General features: G+C 37.2%; 2 protein-coding genes across 5 annotated transcripts in view; both read right to left on the bottom strand.

Moving 5' to 3' along the window:
- The window catches only part of LOC149141960 (uncharacterized), a 28351-nt gene extending 4763 nt beyond the window's left edge, over positions 1–23588 (bottom strand). The window contains exons 1-5 of one of the 2 annotated variants that reach the window (XM_089452954.1): positions 23397–23588; positions 20659–21071; positions 17890–18302; positions 15130–15270; positions 12398–12703 (exon numbers count right to left, since the gene is read on the bottom strand). In XM_089452954.1, the coding sequence (XP_089309080.1) occupies positions 12540–12703; positions 15130–15270; positions 17890–18007 (423 nt within the window). In that variant the 5' untranslated portion in view covers positions 18008–18302; positions 20659–21071; positions 23397–23588 and the 3' untranslated portion in view covers positions 12398–12539. Of the gene's footprint in view, positions 1–12397; positions 12704–15129; positions 15271–17889; positions 18303–20658; positions 21072–23396 lie in introns of those variants that run through there. The other variant, XM_089452953.1, reaches the window with a different exon arrangement.
- Positions 9350–11132, bottom strand: LOC149141961 (arogenate dehydratase 3-like). 3 transcript variants are annotated; one of them, XM_089452951.1, is made up of 2 exons: positions 10905–11132; positions 9350–10555 (listed from the first exon to the last, which is right to left on the bottom strand). In XM_089452951.1, the coding sequence occupies exons 1-2, from the start codon at positions 11069–11071 to the stop codon at positions 9850–9852; spliced, it is 873 nt and encodes a 290-aa protein (XP_089309077.1). In that variant the 5' UTR covers positions 11072–11132; the 3' UTR covers positions 9350–9849. The 3 variants fall into 3 exon arrangements, 2 of the variants coding, with proteins under 2 accessions (XP_089309077.1, XP_089309078.1); XM_089452952.1 differs by having other exon boundaries at positions 10898–11043; XR_016265186.1 differs by having other exon boundaries at positions 10338–10555; positions 10858–11047.
- Positions 23589–23866: the final 278 nt, after the last annotated feature.

Raw genomic sequence — 23866 nt, forward strand, 5'->3', positions numbered from 1 at the left:
AAATCTACTGGCGTTTAGCAAGTAATACTGATGGTCACTCTCTTATAAATGTTTGTTTTAGATTCTCCAACTACTCAGTGTTAGCATATTGGATTGCCTCAAGAGATTGAAATAAGCCAGATATAAGAACAAGAGCTCATGCAATGTTGGCATATCTGATTGATTGCCTTGACAAGGGAATGTAATAAGCTAGAAGTAAGAGTAAGGGCTCATGCAAGATTGGCATGTCGGATTGCCCTGAAAGAAGATTGTAATGAGCTACAAACTAGATCAAGAGCTCATGCACAATACCCCAATTGCAGGTGTAGGTAAGGGGTAGGAAATTTGGGTATACTGATGGCCAAGCACAATCTTAGGTTCTCAGAAATGAGATCCATGTTCAAACCCCTTAGAGGACATAATCAAGTGGAAAACCTCTTTTGTTTTGTTTAATGATTTGCCAATATCTATTGCAGTACATTCATAAATTCCTAAACAAAAAGTCCAAGTACGTGGTACAGTCCGAGTATGTGGTTCAGAGCCACACCAAATGCATGGGCATGTTTGTAACCGGACGACTCTCTTGCAGAGCAGCCACATTCTTCAGCGCCATCGTTTTCCTTGTCTCTTGCACAGCAGCCATTCTTCAGCGCCCCTACAGCCATGGCCTGTGCAGCTGAGGTTCCCGATTTGCAAATATGAACCAGAACTGAAACCCCACCATTAGTCAGGTTCCTAAATTTTGGAAGATATTAACTCCACAACTGGGAAATCTAATTTGACATTTTCAAGAACCACAAGGCTTTAATTTCATTGTACCAGCTTTTCTTGGATAGAACTTTTTCAGGATATTCTTACAAAGAAACTCCGCAGTTATCCACATACTCTAGGGCTTCAGTTCAGAACACAAAAATGAGACTTTTCTTTTTTGGTTAACAACCAATGAATATCTCCAATGACCTGCAATCCAAGTCTACAAATTGTTTAGTATGTGTTCTTGCTTGCACATTGCACATAGAAATTTTGCCATTAATTCTATCTTATGAAGTTTACAGCATTTGTTTAGGAAAGTCCCAATACGCCAGTTTGAACCGATCATGATCCACTGCATAATTCTCACTATATTCGCACTTAGAAATTCAAATACACAAACTAAAACCCCAAGACATATTTGCAAGTTTAGACAGAAGACAGTACCTAGAACAAATTTGGTTTCTCAGGAAAGATATAACCAGGAGCAAAGAACTCTCATACTATCAAGGAGTGGCAGCTACTCTATAGAGTGGACCTATCAATTAAGATCATGTGTTCTGTCCTTTGAGAAAAAATTTGGTTTCTCAGGAAAGATATAACCAGGAGCAAAAAACTCTCATACTATCAAGGAGTGGCAGCTACTCTATAGAGTGGACCTATCAATTAAGATCATGTGTTCTGTCCTTTGAAAACAAATTTGGTTTCTCAGGAAAGATATAACCAGGAGCAAAGAAATCTTATACTATCAAGGAGTGGCAACTACTCTGTAGAGAGGACCTATCAGTTAAGAACATCTGTTTTGTCTTTCGAGATCACATGTTTGAGTCTAGTGGGGGAGGTTATGTAAACCAGCATAGACTCAAATTATCACTGTGCATAGGTGATAGGGATTTCATCCATTAATTTGGTGTCTGACTAGGTCAATTTGAGTCTAGTGAGGGTAAAGTATGTACACCTGCATAGACTATGTAGTCAAATCATCACTGCACAGAGGTCATCTCTTGTCCCATAAACAAAGGGATTTCATCTGTTAATTTGGCCTCTGACTAGGCCTTGGCCTTAAAATTATATCATTCCTATAATTATTCAAATAATTGATATCTGAATATGCCTTGACCTTAAAATTATATTATTATGATAATTTAATTTGGAGATTTATAGTGTCTTTAAAGAATAGAAAACTAGACTAAGATTGGGCTTATTGCTCTGTTCCAGAATCAACAGGACTAAAACTGGAACTCTTGAGCACCTGTCTCAATATACAAGACAAGTTTAGCCTCTCTCTGTAAAGAGAAGAACAGAGGAAACGAAATCGGTACTTTACAGCGAAGTTTCCACAATACATACAGAGTCTATAACTTGTATGCAGTGCCGAACCCTCTAAAGTGAAGTAGTTCAAATGAATAGTCATCACCAATCCAGTGGACATCACTGAAAAATATGCATCTCCAGGTAATCCAAAGGAAATCCCCATTATGGCACATGTAGATCTGCAGCTCCAGAATAAACGCCAAATGGTCTCAACTGGACTGTGCAATGAGGGAAAGCCTCATCTGTGACTCCGTCGGTAACAACCACTCTTTACAAGGTAGGCCCCGATATAAATACCAACATTTTGAAAGAGAGTCTAAAATCCTGAAAGGCTCTAAAGGATCATAGTGTACAACGGTGATTTCCCCACAAAGATTAGTCTTGCACATTACACAAGACTTGATCGAGAAGATGATCCTCAATGTTTCTATCGAAAGCAAACATAATTGAAGGTGGTTTTTCAATCATTGACAAACATAACATAGCACAAAAAGTGCAAACTATTCAGGATATCCAGGATTCCTTAAAAACGGGGCACCTTAACTGGTTCATTTTGTACATGACTCTACCAAATAAAGGCAGGGTCGAGAAAACAGATTAACAAACCCTAATATTGCAGCTATTGTGGGAACTTAACGCATGGTGGGCATGTTTTCTGGAGGCGCATCCTTCATAAGAATATCTGGTCATGGATACGAAATCTGTTTACAAGTATCTTTACTTCACAAATCTACTGGCGTTTAGCAAGTAATACTGATGGTCACTCTCTTATAAATGTTTGTTTTAGATTCTCCAACTACTCAGTGTTAGCATATTGGATTGCCTCAAGAGATTGAAATAAGCCAGATATAAGAACAAGAGCTCATGCAATGTTGGCATATCTGATTGATTGCCTTGACAAGGGAATGTAATAAGCTAGAAGTAAGAGTAAGGGCTCATGCAAGATTGGCATGTCGGATTGCCCTGAAAGAAGATTGTAATGAGCTACAAACTAGATCAAGAGCTCATGCACAATACCCCAATTGCAGGTGTAGGTAAGGGGTAGGAAATTTGGGTATACTGATGGCCAAGCACAATCTTAGGTTCTCAGAAATGAGATCCATGTTCAAACCCCTTAGAGGACATAATCAAGTGGAAAACCTCTTTTGTTTTGTTTAATGATTTGCCAATATCTATTGCAGTACATTCATAAATTCCTAAACAAAAAGTCCAAGTACGTGGTACAGTCCGAGTATGTGGTTCAGAGCCACACCAAATGCATGGGCATGTTTGTAACCGGACGACTCTCTTGCAGAGCAGCCACATTCTTCAGCGCCATCGTTTTCCTTGTCTCTTGCACAGCAGCCATTCTTCAGCGCCCCTACAGCCATGGCCTGTGCAGCTGAGGTTCCCGATTTGCAAATATGAACCAGAACTGAAACCCCACCATTAGTCAGGTTCCTAAATTTTGGAAGATATTAACTCCACAACTGGGAAATCTAATTTGACATTTTCAAGAACCACAAGGCTTTAATTTCATTGTACCAGCTTTTCTTGGATAGAACTTTTTCAGGATATTCTTACAAAGAAACTCCGCAGTTATCCACATACTCTAGGGCTTCAGTTCAGAACACAAAAATGAGACTTTTCTTTTTTGGTTAACAACCAATGAATATCTCCAATGACCTGCAATCCAAGTCTAAAAATTGTTTAGTATGTGTTCTTGCTTGCACATTGCACATAGAAATTTTGCCATTAATTCTATCTTATGAAGTTTACAGCATTTGTTTAGGAAAGTCCCAATACGCCAGTTTGAACCGATCATGATCCACTGCATAATTCTCACTATATTCGCACTTAGAAATTCAAATACACAAACTAAAACCCCAAGACATATTTGCAAGTTTAGACAGAAGACAGTACCTAGAACAAATTTGGTTTCTCAGGAAAGATATAACCAGGAGCAAAGAACTCTCATACTATCAAGGAGTGGCAGCTACTCTATAGAGTGGACCTATCAATTAAGATCATGTGTTCTGTCCTTTGAGAAAAAATTTGGTTTCTCAGGAAAGATATAACCAGGAGCAAAAAACTCTCATACTATCAAGGAGTGGCAGCTACTCTATAGAGTGGACCTATCAATTAAGATCATGTGTTCTGTCCTTTGAAAACAAATTTGGTTTCTCAGGAAAGATATAACCAGGAGCAAAGAAATCTTATACTATCAAGGAGTGGCAACTACTCTGTAGAGAGGACCTATCAGTTAAGAACATCTGTTTTGTCTTTCGAGATCACATGTTTGAGTCTAGTGGGGGAGGTTATGTAAACCAGCATAGACTCAAATTATCACTGTGCATAGGTGATAGGGATTTCATCCATTAATTTGGTGTCTGACTAGGTCAATTTGAGTCTAGTGAGGGTAAAGTATGTACACCTGCATAGACTATGTAGTCAAATCATCACTGCACAGAGGTCATCTCTTGTCCCATAAACAAAGGGATTTCATCTGTTAATTTGGCCTCTGACTAGGCCTTGGCCTTAAAATTATATCATTCCTATAATTATTCAAATAATTGATATCTGAATATGCCTTGACCTTAAAATTATATTATTATGATAATTTAATTTGGAGATTTATAGTGTCTTTAAAGAATAGAAAACTAGACTAAGATTGGGCTTATTGCTCTGTTCCAGAATCAACAGGACTAAAACTGGAACTCTTGAGCACCTGTCTCAATATACAAGACAAGTTTAGCCTCTCTCTGTAAAGAGAAGAACAGAGGAAACGAAATCGGTACTTTACAGCGAAGTTTCCACAATACATACAGAGTCTATAACTTGTATGCAGTGCCGAACCCTCTAAAGTGAAGTAGTTCAAATGAATAGTCATCACCAATCCAGTGGACATCACTGAAAAATATGCATCTCCAGGTAATCCAAAGGAAATCCCCATTATGGCACATGTAGATCTGCAGCTCCAGAATAAACGCCAAAGCCTCATCTGTGACTCCGTCGGTAACAACCACTCTTTACAAGGTAGGCCCCGATATAAATACCAACATTTTGAAAGAGAGTCTAAAATCCTGAAAGGCTCTAAAGGATCATAGTGTACAACGGTGATTTCCCCACAAAGATTAGTCTTGCACATTACACAAGACTTGATCGAGAAGATGATCCTCAATGTTTCTATCGAAAGCAAACATAATTGAAGGTGGTTTTTCAATCATTGACAAACATAACATAGCACAAAAAGTGCAAACTATTCAGGATATCCAGGATTCCTTAAAAACGGGGCACCTTAACTGGTTCATTTTGTACATGACTCTACCAAATAAAGGCAGGGTCGAGAAAACAGATTAACAAACCCTAATATTGCAGCTATTGTGGGAACTTAACGCATGGTGGGCATGTTTTCTGGAGGCGCATCCTTCATAAGAATATCTGGTCATGGATACGAAATCTGTTTACAAGTATCTTTACTTCACAAATCTACTGGCGTTTAGCAAGTAATACTGATGGTCACTCTCTTATAAATGTTTGTTTTAGATTCTCCAACTACTCAGTGTTAGCATATTGGATTGCCTCAAGAGATTGAAATAAGCCAGATATAAGAACAAGAGCTCATGCAATGTTGGCATATCTAATTGATTGCCTTGACAAGGGATTGTAATAAGCTAGATGTAAGAGCAAGGGCTCATGCAAGATTGGCATGTCGGATTGCCCTGAAAGAAGATTGTAATGAGCTACAAACTAGATCAAGAGCTCATGCACAATACCCCAATTGCAGGTGTAGGTAAGGGGTAGGAAATTTGGGTATACTGATGGCCAAGCACAATCTTAGGTTCTCAGAAATGAGATCCATGTTCAAACCCCTTAGAGGACATAATCAAGTGGAAAACCTCTTTTGTTTTGTTTAATGATTTGCCAATATCTATTGCAGTACATTCATAAATTCCTAAACAAAAAGTCCAAGTACGTGGTACAGTCCGAGTATGTGGTTCAGAGCCACACCAAATGCATGGGCATGTTTGTAACCGGACGACTCTCTTGCAGAGCAGCCACATTCTTCAGCGCCATTGTTTTCCTTGTCTCTTGCACAGCAGCCATTCTTCAGCGCCCCTACAGCCATGGCCTGTGCAGCTGAGGTTCCCGATTTGCAAATATGAACCAGAACTGAAACCCCACCATTAGCCTCAATTCCCCAAGCATTTTCTGCATTGCTCGTTAGCCCTCCAATGGCCGCCGCATCCTTTTCTTTAGAGAACGAGCTCCGGGATTCCAAGAGCCGAACCAATGGACCTAAATCGCCTTACGTTTTTTTAAGGGTTTTTAATGTTTTAATTTAATAAGAAAAATTAGACGGCTGATTTTTCTTAAATCGTCTAACAAAAGATCTAACGTCTACGAGACAGAAAAGCATTTGGGCGAGTTCATTTCAGAGGGGAACGCCTTACGGCGTAAAAATCGTCTAACAAAATATCTAACGGCTACGATTAAGACAGAAAAGCATTTGGGGGAGTTCAATTCAGAGGGGAAAACCTTACGGCATAAATATATCTTAAAATATTTAAAATATAAAGTTAATTCACAACTAAAAAAACTCAAAACTATTATAATAATATATTTAATAAGGAAAAATATGTCACTTGTGATAATTAAATCTAAATGAAAAAAATATAATAATATACTTATTAAGGAAAAATATTTCACTTATGAAAACTAAATCTAGATGGAAAAAATAATAATCCTATTTATAAAAGTACAAATTTTTTTATAAATAATTATTTCAAATATAGCATACAGTAAACCTTATTTACAAAAATTCAATTATAATTTATAAATAATATTAGTTAATTAAATTTAATTAACAATATAATTCCATTAATCTATATAAAACAAGCATTATAAATAATATTAATTAATTAAACTTAATTAACAAAAAAATCCCATTAATCTATATAAAACCAGCAATCCTGTTCATATTTTTTCCTTAATGAACACATATAGAAAATATTGCCAAATGGCATAATCAGTATAGTATATTGTGATTGGCATACGAGGAAAATTAATGGAAACTATAAAATATTTAGGATATTTAAATTTGATAAATGATACTAAATGCATATATGAAAACCAAATAGAGATTATTTTATAATTTAACTATAATAAAAAATAATAGGTGTGATATAAATTATTCAGCCCTCTAACCAACGTCCTCAGTAAACTAGAAAATTTCCTCCATCTAAATTCCAGAACTATCAGTCCAGTTTTGTATATTTTATCGATGCCAACAAAAAGGTTTTATTTACCTTAGAAAAATAATTAGACAAATTCAAACAAAATAAATTTCTGTGTTTTATTTACCTTAAAAAAACAGTAGACAAAATCAAACAAAATAAATTTCTGGGATGTCATGATTGAGGTAGCCAATCAAAAATAAAGAAAAAGCAACCAGATACAAAGTACTGCAGTCTCGTTTTGGAAGTCCAAAAGAAATTAGTTTATATTTGAGTTATGCTTTGAAACATAATAATTTTCATACGTAACTCAGTTTTGGAGAAAGGCACAATAACTTTATGTGTAATGATTTCAGATATAGTTGGTTTGTAGGTTATTTGTTTTTGGATTTGAACCAGTGATCTATCGCAAGGAGTGCCTTAACAGTGCACTCATTCACCATCAATCCAAAACCCCATGGACTACTGTAGGCTATTATTAATCACAAGTCTGATCCAGAATATTTTCCAGACATACTATTGTTAATCACAAATCTAGTCCAGAATATTTTTCTAGCATCTAAATCTCAGAAGTAATAAAACAATTCTGTTTTGTAAATTTCCTTCAATGTCCATAAAATAAAGTTTATAACCGGAATGCCATGATTGAGGTAGCCAATCAAATACAAACGAAGTACTATTGGAAAAGCAACCAAATACTACTCTGACAAAAATGAATACAGAATACTGCATTTACATTTCCAGTGTTCTTTCTGCAGCCTTTCATTAAAGCAGCTGGATAGCAATAGAGATATTTACAACGTTGTAAGTCTGATAAGTAAAAGCTTTCATTAAAGCAGCTGGATAGCAATAGAGATATTTACAACGTTGTAAGTCTGATAAGTAAAAGAAAATATGTATAAAAATCCAATGAAATTTAGCTTATACTTTAGCTCTGCTTTGAAGCATGTTATATACATAATTCAATTTTTGGATAAAGCCAAGCTATCCTTTGAAACATAGTAACTTTGATACACAAAATTCAGTTTTGGATAGATTTCAGACATATTTGGCTTGTAGGCTAATGCAAATCAGCCATATGTTCTTCACTTATCTGGTTCAGAAAAATTTCTACCATAAAAAGGCAAAACAGTACAGTTTTGTAAATTTTCCTGTTTTTCTACTTAAAAACAATCCATCAAAATACATTAATGGTTTGCCTTGAAAAAATAACCAATCAAAATACATTAGTGGGATGCCATGCTTGAGGTAGCCAATCAAAATGCATATAGAATCCATCAAAATACATTAATGGTTTGCCTTGAAAAAATAACCAATCAAAATACATTAGTGGGATTGCATATAGAATCCATCAAAATACATTAATGGTTTGCCTTGAAAAAATAACCAATCAAAATACATTAGTGGGATGCCATGCTTGAGGTAGCCAATCAAAATGCATATAGAATACTATGGGAAGAGCAAGCAAACTATTCTGACAAAAATGGATCCAGAATACTGCATTTACATCGACATATTTCTTTCTGCAGTCTTCTTTTAAAAGGGCTGGATACCAACAGAGATATCCACAAATGTTGTAAGCCTGATAAATAATATCAAATATATAAAAAAATCTAAGAAAAAATAGCTTATAAATTATAATTTAATTATGCTTGGAAGCACAGTAACTTTGATACACATAACTTAGTTTTGGATAAAGGCCAGTTATGCTTTGAAGTGGATGGATACCAACAGAGATGTCCACAAACGTTGTAACCTGATAAATGATACCAAATAAATGTGAAAAAATCGAAGAAAAAATAGCTTATGGTTTAGTTCCTTTGAAGCATAGTAGCTTTGATACACATAATTTAGTTCTGGATAAAGAACAGTTATGCTTTGAAGCACAGTAACTTTGACACAATTTAGTTTTGGATAAATGTCAGTTATGCTTTGAAACATAGTAACTTTGATGCACATAATTCACTTTTGGATAGATCTGAAATAATGAACTCGGATATTTGTCTAGAAAATAAATGTTAATCAGCCATATGCTCCTCACAAGGCTAGTCCAGAAATTTTCGGTCCATGAACAAACAACACAGTTACAGTTCTGTAAATTTTCCTCAATGTTGATAGAGTAGTATAATCAAACAAAATACATTTGTGGGATGCCGTGATTGGGATCGGCAACAAAAAATACAAATGGAATACTAAGGGAAGAACAACCAAATACTACTCTGCCACAGAGGGCCACAGGATACTGCATTTACATTTACAGCTTTCTTTCTGCAATCTCCCTTGAAGGCGGCGGAATGAATTTACAGAGGAAAATCCTAAGGTTCCATCAAAACTATAACAACAAAAAGCTTCAAATCACGCCTTCATCTGCCATAGATATTCAACAATATCATATAAATCAATTCATTCTCATTGCCCAAATCGCTGTAAGTTGCTCTGCTCTGCTCCCTCCTTTAGGAACCATGTACCATGTACCAGGAACCAGGAATATGTTTATTGATATGGAAAAAATATAACTTCAAGATCCGGAAAAACTAGAACTAGAATTTCCTGATCAGAAAGACAAGGGGTTTTTAATATCATTGATTTATCAACAAGAGGATGGGGATGAGGATGAAGATGAGATATTATTCAAGGGGGTCATGTCCATAGGGTAGCTGCCCAGAACCCTAAGGAAGGAGGTGAATTCTTGGACCTCTTGAAGGGCATTCTGGGCTCTTGTGTCGGCCATGGAGGCCTCAAAATCGACATAGAACATGTACTCGAAATGCTTGGCAGTGCCAATAACATTACCATCATCGACCACACGAAGTGGCTGGTTCCTGTGAGGCCTGCTCTCAATCTTGGTCAAACTTATATTCCTGAAAGCAAAGGCTGACAAGACCTTGAACAAGACGGAGGTACCCTTGTCTTGAGCAAACACAATGCTGGTCTTGAAGGGCCTGTCGGTTCTTGGAATGATGGGCTCCCTCGCCAGCATAACGAAGCGGGTCACATTGTTACTGTCGTCCTGGATGCCATCGAACAGGACGCTCATCCCGTAAAGCTCGGCTGCCCGAGAACTGGCTATGGCCGCCGTGTCGCGGAGGCCGTTGAGGGCAATGAACTCGGCGGCACCGGCCGTGTCATCGAAAGCCTCGCGGGCGACATTGAGGCCGAGCTTGGTGAGCGTCAGCTCGCACTGGGAAAGCGCCTGCGGGTGGCTGATCACCCGATTCAGATATTCTTTTCTCACGCCAGGAAGCGCCAGGAGGCAATGATGAACAGGCAACTGAACCTCCCCAACAATGTGAAGCCTGTTGTCAAATAAAATCAAGAATCAGGCGCATGTTGTCAAATGAAATCAAGAATCGGGAATCAATTACAGAAATTCAAGAATCAGGTATCAGTTACAGAAAAGAAAACCAAGAATCAGGAATCAGTTACATCAAAATTAACTGAATTCAAAGCAATGCAAAGCCTGTTGTCAAATAAACTCAAGAATCAGGCATCAATTACAGAAAACCAAGAATCAGGAACCAGTTACATCAAAATTAACTTAATTCAAAGCAATGCAAAGCCTGTTGTCAAATAAACTCAAGAATCAGGCATCAATTACAGAAAACCAAGAATCAGGAACCAGTTACATCAAAATTAACCAGTTACTCTCTTGCACAGCAGCCACATTCTTCAGCGCCATCGTTTTCCTTGTCTCTTGCACAACAGCCATTCTTCAGCGCCCCTACAGCCATGGCCTGTGGTTCCCGATTTGCAAATATGAACCAGAACTGAAACCCCACCATTAGCCTCAATTCCCCAAGCATTTTCTGCATTGCTCGTTAGCCCTCCCATGGCCGCCGCAGCCTTTTCTTTACACAACGAGCTCTGGGATTCCAAGAGCCGAACCAATGGACCTAAATCGCCCTATGTTTTTTGAAGGGTTTTTAATATTTTAATTTAATAAGAAAAATTAGACGGCTGATTTTTGTTCAATCGTCTAACAAAAGATCTAACGGCTACGATTGAGACAGAAAAGCATTTGGGGGAGTTCATTTCAGAGGGGAACGCCTTACGGTGTTAAATCCATTTTTGCATTTAAAATTACAATTTAAATGACAAAATATTGTTGTCTCACCAAGAATTGTATTACTAGATTCCGGTGAAAAGGACCAAAAAAATATTCGCATTAGACTGCATCCTTATTCATCTATTCTTTTTACCTGGCCTTTGATGATGATAAGCAATGTTGAATTGGAAATGTGTATCACAACATTGCCAAAAGTGGCTCAATATTTGCTAGATGTTTTATAGGTGATAGAGTAAGGCATTGCTTGGTATATGTTTTAGAGCTGATAGAGCAAGGCACTCTTTGGTATATGTTTTAGAGCTGATAGAGAAAATCACTGTTTGGTAGATGTTTTAGAGGTGATAGAGCAAGGCATTACATATAAGCTACTTTAAGAAGAGTTTTTCAATATGAAATATAGCTCCATTTTGTTATGAAATGCATTGTTAGGTGGACATTTAAAATCAACAAGTATACTGTCGTTAACTCTTAGGGCTTAGTAAACCAGTACAAAACCATCTTTATGTTTGTAGGATTTTCCATGCGTGGAAGCAACCTTAGTCCTTAATGCACTTACTTTTTTGCTGCTTCTTTCATTGCCTTTGGTGGTATCTTGCTAGAAAATCCTTACATAAATTCCAATATATGTTCTCTAAAGCAATATAAAATTCTCTCAAACGCAAGACATGAGCTTGGATACCACTTGGAGCAAAACCACATCACAAAAAACACATTGTACATTGAACGCACAAACAATAAGTTGCTTTCTTCCAATTTTTTACATTTTTCATTAAAGTAAACAATATCCAAGCCACTAAGTAGATAACTCTGCTCTTTTTCCTTTCTACGGGTGCACTGAGGCAAAGATTTTTGTTTTCTAAGGAAACTAAAAAAATAACTGTCTATAAATATCTAATTGATAAAGACTATTTAGTAATGATTTTTAACTTATCACAAATATATGACCACACACATTAGCCTATAATATAGGATGTATTTGATTCTTTATTGTTGCTTGCAGCCAACAAAATGCTCTCCAACAGGTCCAATTCTTTGTACAATGCTTCCTTTCTTAGATGCAAGTTGATTTGACTTTCTTGGCTTTAAATATTCTTCATCTGCGTTGTCATCTTCACCATCGACTTCCTTATCCTCATTGTTTTCTTCATCTGAATGTCCTCTAATTCATCTAGCTGGGAAGCTTCTCCAGTAAACCCCTGACACATCAAGTGGAATTAATTTAAAGTCCTAACATAAACTAATGGCAGATGTGCTCCTTTCCTTTTCCCTTGTGTGCACCCCATTTCCCCAGGAATTGTTCTGCTTCTCTTTGAGTAACTTTGCTCAACTGAGAGTCTATCAAAATGTAGACGTAAACACAAGAAGAAAGACTTCGTTTCTGCAGTCGACAAATACATATTAGAGACATTCAAAGAAGCACACATTATCAATGAACATACTTCTAAAAAAGCAGATATTGATGGGATTCTTCAAACACCTATCCTTCCTAACTTTTGTAGCTCAAATATGAAAAGTTTAGATTTCAAAGTTTTTTTGAAACACCAATAAAGAAACAAAATTACATAAAAATTTAAGTTCATTTTTCTAAGCTACTCTTTCCTACGCTACTGCCTTACAATGTTTCCTTTGCCACATGTGATGCAATTGCTAGTATAATTCCATCGTAACAAATATGAACTCAACATGACACATAAAGAGATAAAACTGAAATAGAGAAAACAACAACATTTCGTCGATCTATCTTAACTAAAACCCAATTCACAACAAAAATTTAATTACACCCTTTGAATTAATTTCCAATCTTTATAATCTTTAAATGAAACGGAAAAATCCCATTGCTAAATTTAAATCTTTGAAATACTCATAAAAAAAAGCATCTATAATATAATTCCAACCCTAGCTAAACCCAATTAACAACAAAGATTTAGCTACACCCTATCTTCAATTCATTTCCAAACTTTATAATCTTTAACGGCAACAGAAAAATGCCATTGTTTAGTTTAACGCTTTGAAATACTCATAAAGATGCAAGGATGCCTTCTATAATATAATTCCATGGTAACAATAATATAATATAATTCCATGGTAACAATAAGTCTAACAGAATATGGTAGGTAATTAAGCTATAGTAAGTAAATAAGGATATATATTTTCACTCTATTCAGGTTAATTATGGTTGCTAACATAGACATGGGATAAAATTAGTAAGGGTGGGGAACACCAAAAAATCCTAAAAATCGGAAAAATATCAGATAAAAATGGACAAACATCGGTAAAATCAAGATACCATCAAAATATCTGTAAAAATCCGAAAACATCAGCTAGGCCAAAAAATCGTGATTTCAAGATAAAATCTAGATGCTTAGAACACTGATGTTAATTCTAGTTTTCGTTTTACTATCAGTCAACTGGGGTGTCATGGATTATTTTTTGTCCAAATTCTCATTTGTGAGATGATGATGAGATATAATGCCTTGATAAATATTGACTTTAAATCTTGTAAACGTGTAATTGATTTTAAATATACTTGTGAATTCACCTATTACCAACAACAACCATAAAAATTCCAGCACCACTATCAATACCGCTGCCCTGATCAATTCCAGGTTTTACTACTAAGACCGATGCCTTTGCATATAAAAATTGGAAGTACAATTTATAAATGTCTGCCCAGCGTAACTCAATCTAACAACTCTTGCTAAGTGGCAATATGAAATTGTTAAAGAAAAATACAATAGGTTGAAAGCACTAATTAGTCCCCCCTCCTCACAAAGAGGGTTAGGCTTTACGTAGAATACAACACAACTGTTCAACTCGGGAATCCTTTATTAATTTCATCTATTAATTTTGGAGTTGTAGAGGAACAAATGCATATTTATGCATACAGGACAACGTCATAGGATGGAACTTGGCACCAATGTATAGAAAATAAACACACTATGGAAATTTGGCCTCGCATCTTTGCCTCATTTTTCACATTGCCAAACTCAGCCATGGTGAACAGAGGAAATACCTATATCATATGAAGATACAGGATTTCCACAATCAACAAAAAAATCCTAATAAACATAGTTGTCGAAGAGGCTCATTCAACTCAACCTCTTCTCAAGATAAAGTGTCAACCAGTTGTTCAAGATACTTTCTGCCACGATGTGGAAGATTTGTACATTTTTAAGTGTATGTGAACTCTTTGGGAGACTAGGTCCAGCATTAGGATCCTAAAGCTCTTCCTCCCAAAGTGACCTTTCTCTTTTGATGGTAATGGCTATCACCTGTGATAGCTTTACAGAACTTCAATTGCAAAACTAGAGAGCCACACCAAATGCATGGGCATGTTTGTAACCGGATGACTCTGTCTATCCTAGCTACCCTAGCACTTCTGCGTTAAAATTTTAACGCTCTTCACATTATTCTTCTTTACAATCCTGTAGTTATCATTGTTTTTTTATTTATTGAAACTATTGTATGCAAGGTACAGTTACATTTACGTCTCGCTCTAAACTCAAGACTTAGAAAGACAAACCCCATTGCAATGTTTGTTTCTGTGACTAGAATATTCATTAGCAAGCAAGATCCTCCCCTCAAGAACATACAGATTCATATAGAAATTAATAAGGTGTTCCTCATCGATATCTACGCAAGAAGCTGAACTCTATATACATTATTTATGTTGGCTGCATTTGGGGCCATTGCAGTCAAATAGAAGGGTAGAAAATCATTCGTTTTTCTTCTCTGTATGAAGTAGCGTCTCCAGAATAGAGAAGACAAATAAGGGACCAAACAGGGGAGGCATAGGCGGCTTACTAAAGGCCGCAGCCAGCTGCCCTGAGCTTTGCTTCTCAGATATACTGGCTTCCTTTCCGTTCACATGCGGTTCTTTCACATGATATTTTGAACTGGGTTTGAAATACACCTTTGTCGGCTGGTTCTGCTGAACGAGCCATTCTGCAATACAGACATGCAATATGAATGTAGTCAGGTTCCTAAATTTTGGAAGATATTAACTCCACAACTGGGAAATCTAATTTGACATTTTCAAGAACCACAAGGCTTTAATTTCATTGTACCAGCTTTTCTTGGATAGAACTTTTTCAGGATATTCTTACAAAGAAATTCCGCAGTTATCCACATACTCTAGGGCTTCAGTTCAGAACACAAAAATGAGACTTTTCTTTTTTGGTTAACAACCAATGAATATCTCCAATGACCTGCAATCCAAGTCTACAAATTGTTTAGTATGTGTTCTTGCTTGCACATTGCACATAGAAATTTTGCCATTAATTCTATCTTATGAAGTTTACAGCATTTGTTTAGGAAAGTCCCAATACGCCAGTTTGAACCGATCATGATCCACTGCATAATTCTCACTATATTCGCACTTAGAAATTCAAATACACAAACTAAAACCCCAAGACATATTTGCAAGTTTAGACAGAAGACAGTACCTAGAACAAATTTGGTTTCTCAGGAAAGATATAACCAGGAGCAAAGAACTCTCATACTATCAAGGAGTGGCAGCTACTCTATAGAGTGGACCTATCAATTAAGATCATGTGTTCTGTCCTTTGAGAAAAAATTTGGTTTCTCAGGAAAGATATAACCAGGAGCAAAAAACTCTCATACTATCAAGGAGTGGCAGCTACTCTATAGAGTGGACCTATCAATTAAGATCATGTGTTCTGTCCTTTGAAAACAAATTTGGTTTCTCAGGAAAGATATAACCAGGAGCAAAGAAATCTTATACTATCAAGGAGTGGCAACTACTCTGTAGAGAGGACCTATCAGTTAAGAACATCTGTTTTGTCTTTCGAGATCACGTGTTTGAGTCTAGTGGGGGAGGTTATGTAAACCAGCATAGACTCAAATTATCACTGTGCATAGGTGATAGGGATTTCATCCATTAATTTGGTGTCTGACTAGGTCAATTTGAGTCTAGTGAGGGTAAAGTATGTACACCTGCATAGACTATGTAGTCAAATCATCACTGCACAGAGGTCATCTCTTGTCCCATAAACAAAGGGATTTCATCTGTTAATTTGGCCTCTGACTAGGCCTTGGCCTTAAAATTATATCATTCCTATAATTATTCAAATAATTGATATCTGAATATGCCTTGACCTTAAAATTATATTATTATGATAATTTAATTTGGAGATTTATAGTGTCTTTAAAGAATAGAAAACTAGACTAAGATTGGGCTTATTGCTCTGTTCCAGAATCAACAGGACTAAAACTGGAACTCTTGAGCACCTGTCTCAATATACAAGACAAGTTTAGCCTCTCTCTGTAAAGAGAAGAACAGAGGAAACAAAATCGGTACTTTACAGCGAAGTTTCCACAATACATACAGAGTCTATAACTTGTATGCAGTGCCGAACCCTCTAAAGTGAAGTAGTTCAAATGAATAGTCATCACCAATCCAGTGGACATCACTGAAAAATATGCATCTCCAGGTAATCCAAAGGAAATCCCCATTATGGCACATGTAGATCTGCAGCTCCAGAATAAACGCCAAATGGTCTCAACTGGACTGTGCAATGAGGGAAAGCCTCATCTGTGACTCCGTCGGTAACAACCACTCTTTACAAGGTAGGCCCCGATATAAATACCAACATTTTGAAAGAGAGTCTAAAATCCTGAAAGGCTCTAAAGGATCATAGTGTACAACGGTGATTTCCCCACAAAGATTAGTCTTGCACATTACACAAGACTTGATCGAGAAGATGATCCTCAATGTTTCTATCGAAAGCAAACATAATTGAAGGTGGTTTTTCAATCATTGACAAACGTAACATAGCACAAAAAGTGCAAACTATTCAGGATATCCAGGATTCCTTAAAAACGGGGCACCTTAACTGGTTCATTTTGTACATGACTCTACCAAATAAAGGCAGGGTCGAGAAAACAGATTAACAAACCCTAATATTGCAGCTATTGTGGGAACTTAACGCATGGTGGGCATGTTTTCTGGAGGCGCATCCTTCATAAGAATATCTGGTCATGGATACGAAATCTGTTTACAAGTATCTTTACTTCACAAATCTACTGGCGTTTAGCAAGTAATACTGATGGTCACTCTCTTATAAATGTTTGTTTTAGATTCTCCAACTACTCAGTGTTAGCATATTGGATTGCCTCAAGAGATTGAAATAAGCCAGATATAAGAACAAGAGCTCATGCAATGTTGGCATATCTGATTGATTGCCTTGACAAGGGAATGTAATAAGCTAGAAGTAAGAGTAAGGGCTCATGCAAGATTGGCATGTCGGATTGCCCTGAAAGAAGATTGTAATGAGCTACAAACTAGATCAAGAGCTCATGCACAATACCCCAATTGCAGGTGTAGGTAAGGGGTAGGAAATTTGGGTATACTGATGGCCAAGCACAATCTTAGGTTCTCAGAAATGAGATCCATGTTCAAACCCCTTAGAGGACATAATCAAGTGGAAAACCTCTTTTGTTTTGTTTAATGATTTGCCAATATCTATTGCAGTACATTCATAAATTCCTAAACAAAAAGTCCAAGTACGTGGTACAGTCCGAGTATGTGGTTCAGAGCCACACCAAATGCATGGGCATGTTTGTAACCGGACGACTCTCTTGCAGAGCAGCCACATTCTTCAGCGCCATCGTTTTCCTTGTCTCTTGCACAGCAGCCATTCTTCAGCGCCCCTACAGCCATGGCCTGTGCAGCTGAGGTTCCCGATTTGCAAATATGAACCAGAACTGAAACCCCACCATTAGTCAGGTTCCTAAATTTTGGAAGATATTAACTCCACAACTGGGAAATCTAATTTGACATTTTCAAGAACCACAAGGCTTTAATTTCATTGTACCAGCTTTTCTTGGATAGAACTTTTTCAGGATATTCTTACAAAGAAACTCCGCAGTTATCCACATACTCTAGGGCTTCAGTTCAGAACACAAAAATGAGACTTTTCTTTTTTGGTTAACAACCAATGAATATCTCCAATGACCTGCAATCCAAGTCTAAAAATTGTTTAGTATGTGTTCTTGCTTGCACATTGCACATAGAAATTTTGCCATTAATTCTATCTTATGAAGTTTACAGCATTTGTTTAGGAAAGTCCCAATACGCCAGTTTGAACCGATCATGATCCACTGCATAATTCTCACTATATTCGCACTTAGAAATTCAAATACACAAACTAAAACCCCAAGACATATTTGCAAGTTTAGACAGAAGACAGTACCTAGAACAAATTTGGTTTCTCAGGAAAGATATAACCAGGAGCAAAGAACTCTCATACTATCAAGGAGTGGCAGCTACTCTATAGAGTGGACCTATCAATTAAGATCATGTGTTCTGTCCTTTGAGAAAAAATTTGGTTTCTCAGGAAAGATATAACCAGGAGCAAAAAACTCTCATACTATCAAGGAGTGGCAGCTACTCTATAGAGTGGACCTATCAATTAAGATCATGTGTTCTGTCCTTTGAAAACAAATTTGGTTTCTCAGGAAAGATATAACCAGGAGCAAAGAAATCTTATACTATCAAGGAGTGGCAACTACTCTGTAGAGAGGACCTATCAGTTAAGAACATCTGTTTTGTCTTTCGAGATCACATGTTTGAGTCTAGTGGGGGAGGTTATGTAAACCAGCATAGACTCAAATTATCACTGTGCATAGGTGATAGGGATTTCATCCATTAATTTGGTGTCTGACTAGGTCAATTTGAGTCTAGTGAGGGTAAAGTATGTACACCTGCATAGACTATGTAGTCAAATCATCACTGCACAGAGGTCATCTCTTGTCCCATAAACAAAGGGATTTCATCTGTTAATTTGGCCTCTGACTAGGCCTTGGCCTTAAAATTATATCATTCCTATAATTATTCAAATAATTGATATCTGAATATGCCTTGACCTTAAAATTATATTATTATGATAATTTAATTTGGAGATTTATAGTGTCTTTAAAGAATAGAAAACTAGACTAAGATTGGGCTTATTGCTCTGTTCCAGAATCAACAGGACTAAAACTGGAACTCTTGAGCACCTGTCTCAATATACAAGACAAGTTTAGCCTCTCTCTGTAAAGAGAAGAACAGAGGAAACGAAATCGGTACTTTACAGCGAAGTTTCCACAATACATACAGAGTCTATAACTTGTATGCAGTGCCGAACCCTCTAAAGTGAAGTAGTTCAAATGAATAGTCATCACCAATCCAGTGGACATCACTGAAAAATATGCATCTCCAGGTAATCCAAAGGAAATCCCCATTATGGCACATGTAGATCTGCAGCTCCAGAATAAACGCCAAATGGTCTCAACTGGACTGTGCAATGAGGGAAAGCCTCATCTGTGACTCCGTCGGTAACAACCACTCTTTACAAGGTAGGCCCCGATATAAATACCAACATTTTGAAAGAGAGTCTAAAATCCTGAAAGGCTCTAAAGGATCATAGTGTACAACGGTGATTTCCCCACAAAGATTAGTCTTGCACATTACACAAGACTTGATCGAGAAGATGATCCTCAATGTTTCTATCGAAAGCAAACATAATTGAAGGTGGTTTTTCAATCATTGACAAACATAACATAGCACAAAAAGTGCAAACTATTCAGGATATCCAGGATTCCTTAAAAACGGGGCACCTTAACTGGTTCATTTTGTACATGACTCTACCAAATAAAGGCAGGGTCGAGAAAACAGATTAACAAACCCTAATATTGCAGCTATTGTGGGAACTTAACGCATGGTGGGCATGTTTTCTGGAGGCGCATCCTTCATAAGAATATCTGGTCATGGATACGAAATCTGTTTACAAGTATCTTTACTTCACAAATCTACTGGCGTTTAGCAAGTAATACTGATGGTCACTCTCTTATAAATGTTTGTTTTAGATTCTCCAACTACTCAGTGTTAGCATATTGGATTGCCTCAAGAGATTGAAATAAGCCAGATATAAGAACAAGAGCTCATGCAATGTTGGCATATCTGATTGATTGCCTTGACAAGGGAATGTAATAAGCTAGAAGTAAGAGTAAGGGCTCATGCAAGATTGGCATGTCGGATTGCCCTGAAAGAAGATTGTAATGAGCTACAAACTAGATCAAGAGCTCATGCACAATACCCCAATTGCAGGTGTAGGTAAGGGGTAGGAAATTTGGGTATACTGATGGCCAAGCACAATCTTAGGTTCTCAGAAATGAGATCCATGTTCAAACCCCTTAGAGGACATAATCAAGTGGAAAACCTCTTTTGTTTTGTTTAATGATTTGCCAATATCTATTGCAGTACATTCATAAATTCCTAAACAAAAAGTCCAAGTACGTGGTACAGTCCGAGTATGTGGTTCAGAGCCACACCAAATGCATGGGCATGTTTGTAACCGGACGACTCTCTTGCAGAGCAGCCACATTCTTCAGCGCCATCGTTTTCCTTGTCTCTTGCACAGCAGCCATTCTTCAGCGCCCCTACAGCCATGGCCTGTGCAGCTGAGGTTCCCGATTTGCAAATATGAACCAGAACTGAAACCCCACCATTAGTCAGGTTCCTAAATTTTGGAAGATATTAACTCCACAACTGGGAAATCTAATTTGACATTTTCAAGAACCACAAGGCTTTAATTTCATTGTACCAGCTTTTCTTGGATAGAACTTTTTCAGGATATTCTTACAAAGAAACTCCGCAGTTATCCACATACTCTAGGGCTTCAGTTCAGAACACAAAAATGAGACTTTTCTTTTTTGGTTAACAACCAATGAATATCTCCAATGACCTGCAATCCAAGTCTACAAATTGTTTAGTATGTGTTCTTGCTTGCACATTGCACATAGAAATTTTGCCATTAATTCTATCTTATGAAGTTTACAGCATTTGTTTAGGAAAGTCCCAATACGCCAGTTTGAACCGATCATGATCCACTGCATAATTCTCACTATATTCGCACTTAGAAATTCAAATACACAAACTAAAACCCCAAGACATATTTGCAAGTTTAGACAGAAGACAGTACCTAGAACAAATTTGGTTTCTCAGGAAAGATATAACCAGGAGCAAAGAACTCTCATACTATCAAGGAGTGGCAGCTACTCTATAGAGTGGACCTATCAATTAAGATCATGTGTTCTGTCCTTTGAGAAAAAATTTGGTTTCTCAGGAAAGATATAACCAGGAGCAAAAAACTCTCATACTATCAAGGAGTGGCAGCTACTCTATAGAGTGGACCTATCAATTAAGATCATGTGTTCTGTCCTTTGAAAACAAATTTGGTTTCTCAGGAAAGATATAACCAGGAGCAAAGAAATCTTATACTATCAAGGAGTGGCAACTACTCTGTAGAGAGGACCTATCAGTTAAGAACATCTGTTTTGTCTTTCGAGATCACATGTTTGAGTCTAGTGGGGGAGGTTATGTAAACCAGCATAGACTCAAATTATCACTGTGCATAGGTGATAGGGATTTCATCCATTAATTTGGTGTCTGACTAGGTCAATTTGAGTCTAGTGAGGGTAAAGTATGTACACCTGCATAGACTATGTAGTCAAATCATCACTGCACAGAGGTCATCTCTTGTCCCATAAACAAAGGGATTTCATCTGTTAATTTGGCCTCTGACTAGGCCTTGGCCTTAAAATTATATCATTCCTATAATTATTCAAATAATTGATATCTGAATATGCCTTGACCTTAAAATTATATTATTATGATAATTTAATTTGGAGATTTATAGTGTCTTTAAAGAATAGAAAACTAGACTAAGATTGGGCTTATTGCTCTGTTCCAGAATCAACAGGACTAAAACTGGAACTCTTGAGCACCTGTCTCAATATACAAGACAAGTTTAGCCTCTCTCTGTAAAGAGAAGAACAGAGGAAACGAAATCGGTACTTTACAGCGAAGTTTCCACAATACATACAGAGTCTATAACTTGTATGCAGTGCCGAACCCTCTAAAGTGAAGTAGTTCAAATGAATAGTCATCACCAATCCAGTGGACATCACTGAAAAATATGCATCTCCAGGTAATCCAAAGGAAATCCCCATTATGGCACATGTAGATCTGCAGCTCCAGAATAAACGCCAAAGCCTCATCTGTGACTCCGTCGGTAACAACCACTCTTTACAAGGTAGGCCCCGATATAAATACCAACATTTTGAAAGAGAGTCTAAAATCCTGAAAGGCTCTAAAGGATCATAGTGTACAACGGTGATTTCCCCACAAAGATTAGTCTTGCACATTACACAAGACTTGATCGAGAAGATGATCCTCAATGTTTCTATCGAAAGCAAACATAATTGAAGGTGGTTTTTCAATCATTGACAAACATAACATAGCACAAAAAGTGCAAACTATTCAGGATATCCAGGATTCCTTAAAAACGGGGCACCTTAACTGGTTCATTTTGTACATGACTCTACCAAATAAAGGCAGGGTCGAGAAAACAGATTAACAAACCCTAATATTGCAGCTATTGTGGGAACTTAACGCATGGTGGGCATGTTTTCTGGAGGCGCATCCTTCATAAGAATATCTGGTCATGGATACGAAATCTGTTTACAAGTATCTTTACTTCACAAATCTACTGGCGTTTAGCAAGTAATACTGATGGTCACTCTCTTATAAATGTTTGTTTTAGATTCTCCAACTACTCAGTGTTAGCATATTGGATTGCCTCAAGAGATTGAAATAAGCCAGATATAAGAACAAGAGCTCATGCAATGTTGGCATATCTAATTGATTGCCTTGACAAGGGATTGTAATAAGCTAGATGTAAGAGCAAGGGCTCATGCAAGATTGGCATGTCGGATTGCCCTGAAAGAAGATTGTAATGAGCTACAAACTAGATCAAGAGCTCATGCACAATACCCCAATTGCAGGTGTAGGTAAGGGGTAGGAAATTTGGGTATACTGATGGCCAAGCACAATCTTAGGTTCTCAGAAATGAGATCCATGTTCAAACCCCTTAGAGGACATAATCAAGTGGAAAACCTCTTTTGTTTTGTTTAATGATTTGCCAATATCTATTGCAGTACATTCATAAATTCCTAAACAAAAAGTCCAAGTACGTGGTACAGTCCGAGTATGTGGTTCAGAGCCACACCAAATGCATGGGCATGTTTGTAACCGGACGACTCTCTTGCAGAGCAGCCACATTCTTCAGCGCCATTGTTTTCCTTGTCTCTTGCACAGCAGCCATTCTTCAGCGCCCCTACAGCCATGGCCTGTGCAGCTGAGGTTCCCGATTTGCAAATATGAACCAGAACTGAAACCCCACCATTAGCCTCAATTCCCCAAGCATTTTCTGCATTGCTCGTTAGCCCTCCAATGGCCGCCGCATCCTTTTCTTTAGAGAACGAGCTCCGGGATTCCAAGAGCCGAACCAATGGACCTAAATCGCCTTACGTTTTTTTAAGGGTTTTTAATGTTTTAATTTAATAAGAAAAATTAGACGGCTGATTTTTCTTAAATCGTCTAACAAAAGATCTAACGTCTACGAGACAGAAAAGCATTTGGGCGAGTTCATTTCAGAGGGGAACGCCTTACGGCGTAAAAATCGTCTAACAAAATATC

This window comes from Pinus tabuliformis, chromosome X, assembly GCF_031772625.1.
Source record: "Pinus tabuliformis cultivar Carrire ecotype Pingquan chromosome X, CPIR1, whole genome shotgun sequence".
NCBI classification, from domain to species: Eukaryota; Viridiplantae; Streptophyta; class Pinopsida; order Pinales; family Pinaceae; genus Pinus; species Pinus tabuliformis.

What these genes read in the sequence shown, in the direction of transcription:
- LOC149141961 (XM_089452951.1), bottom strand. Translation starts at nt 11,071, where the DNA reads ATGCAGAAAATGCTTGGGGAATTGAGGCTAATGGTGGGGTTTCAGTTC. An exon ending in TGTGGCTGCTGTGCAAGAGA is followed by an intron (nt 10,556 to 10,904) that starts GTAACTGGTTAA and finishes ATTTGACAACAG; the next exon opens with GCTTCACATTGTTGGGGAGG.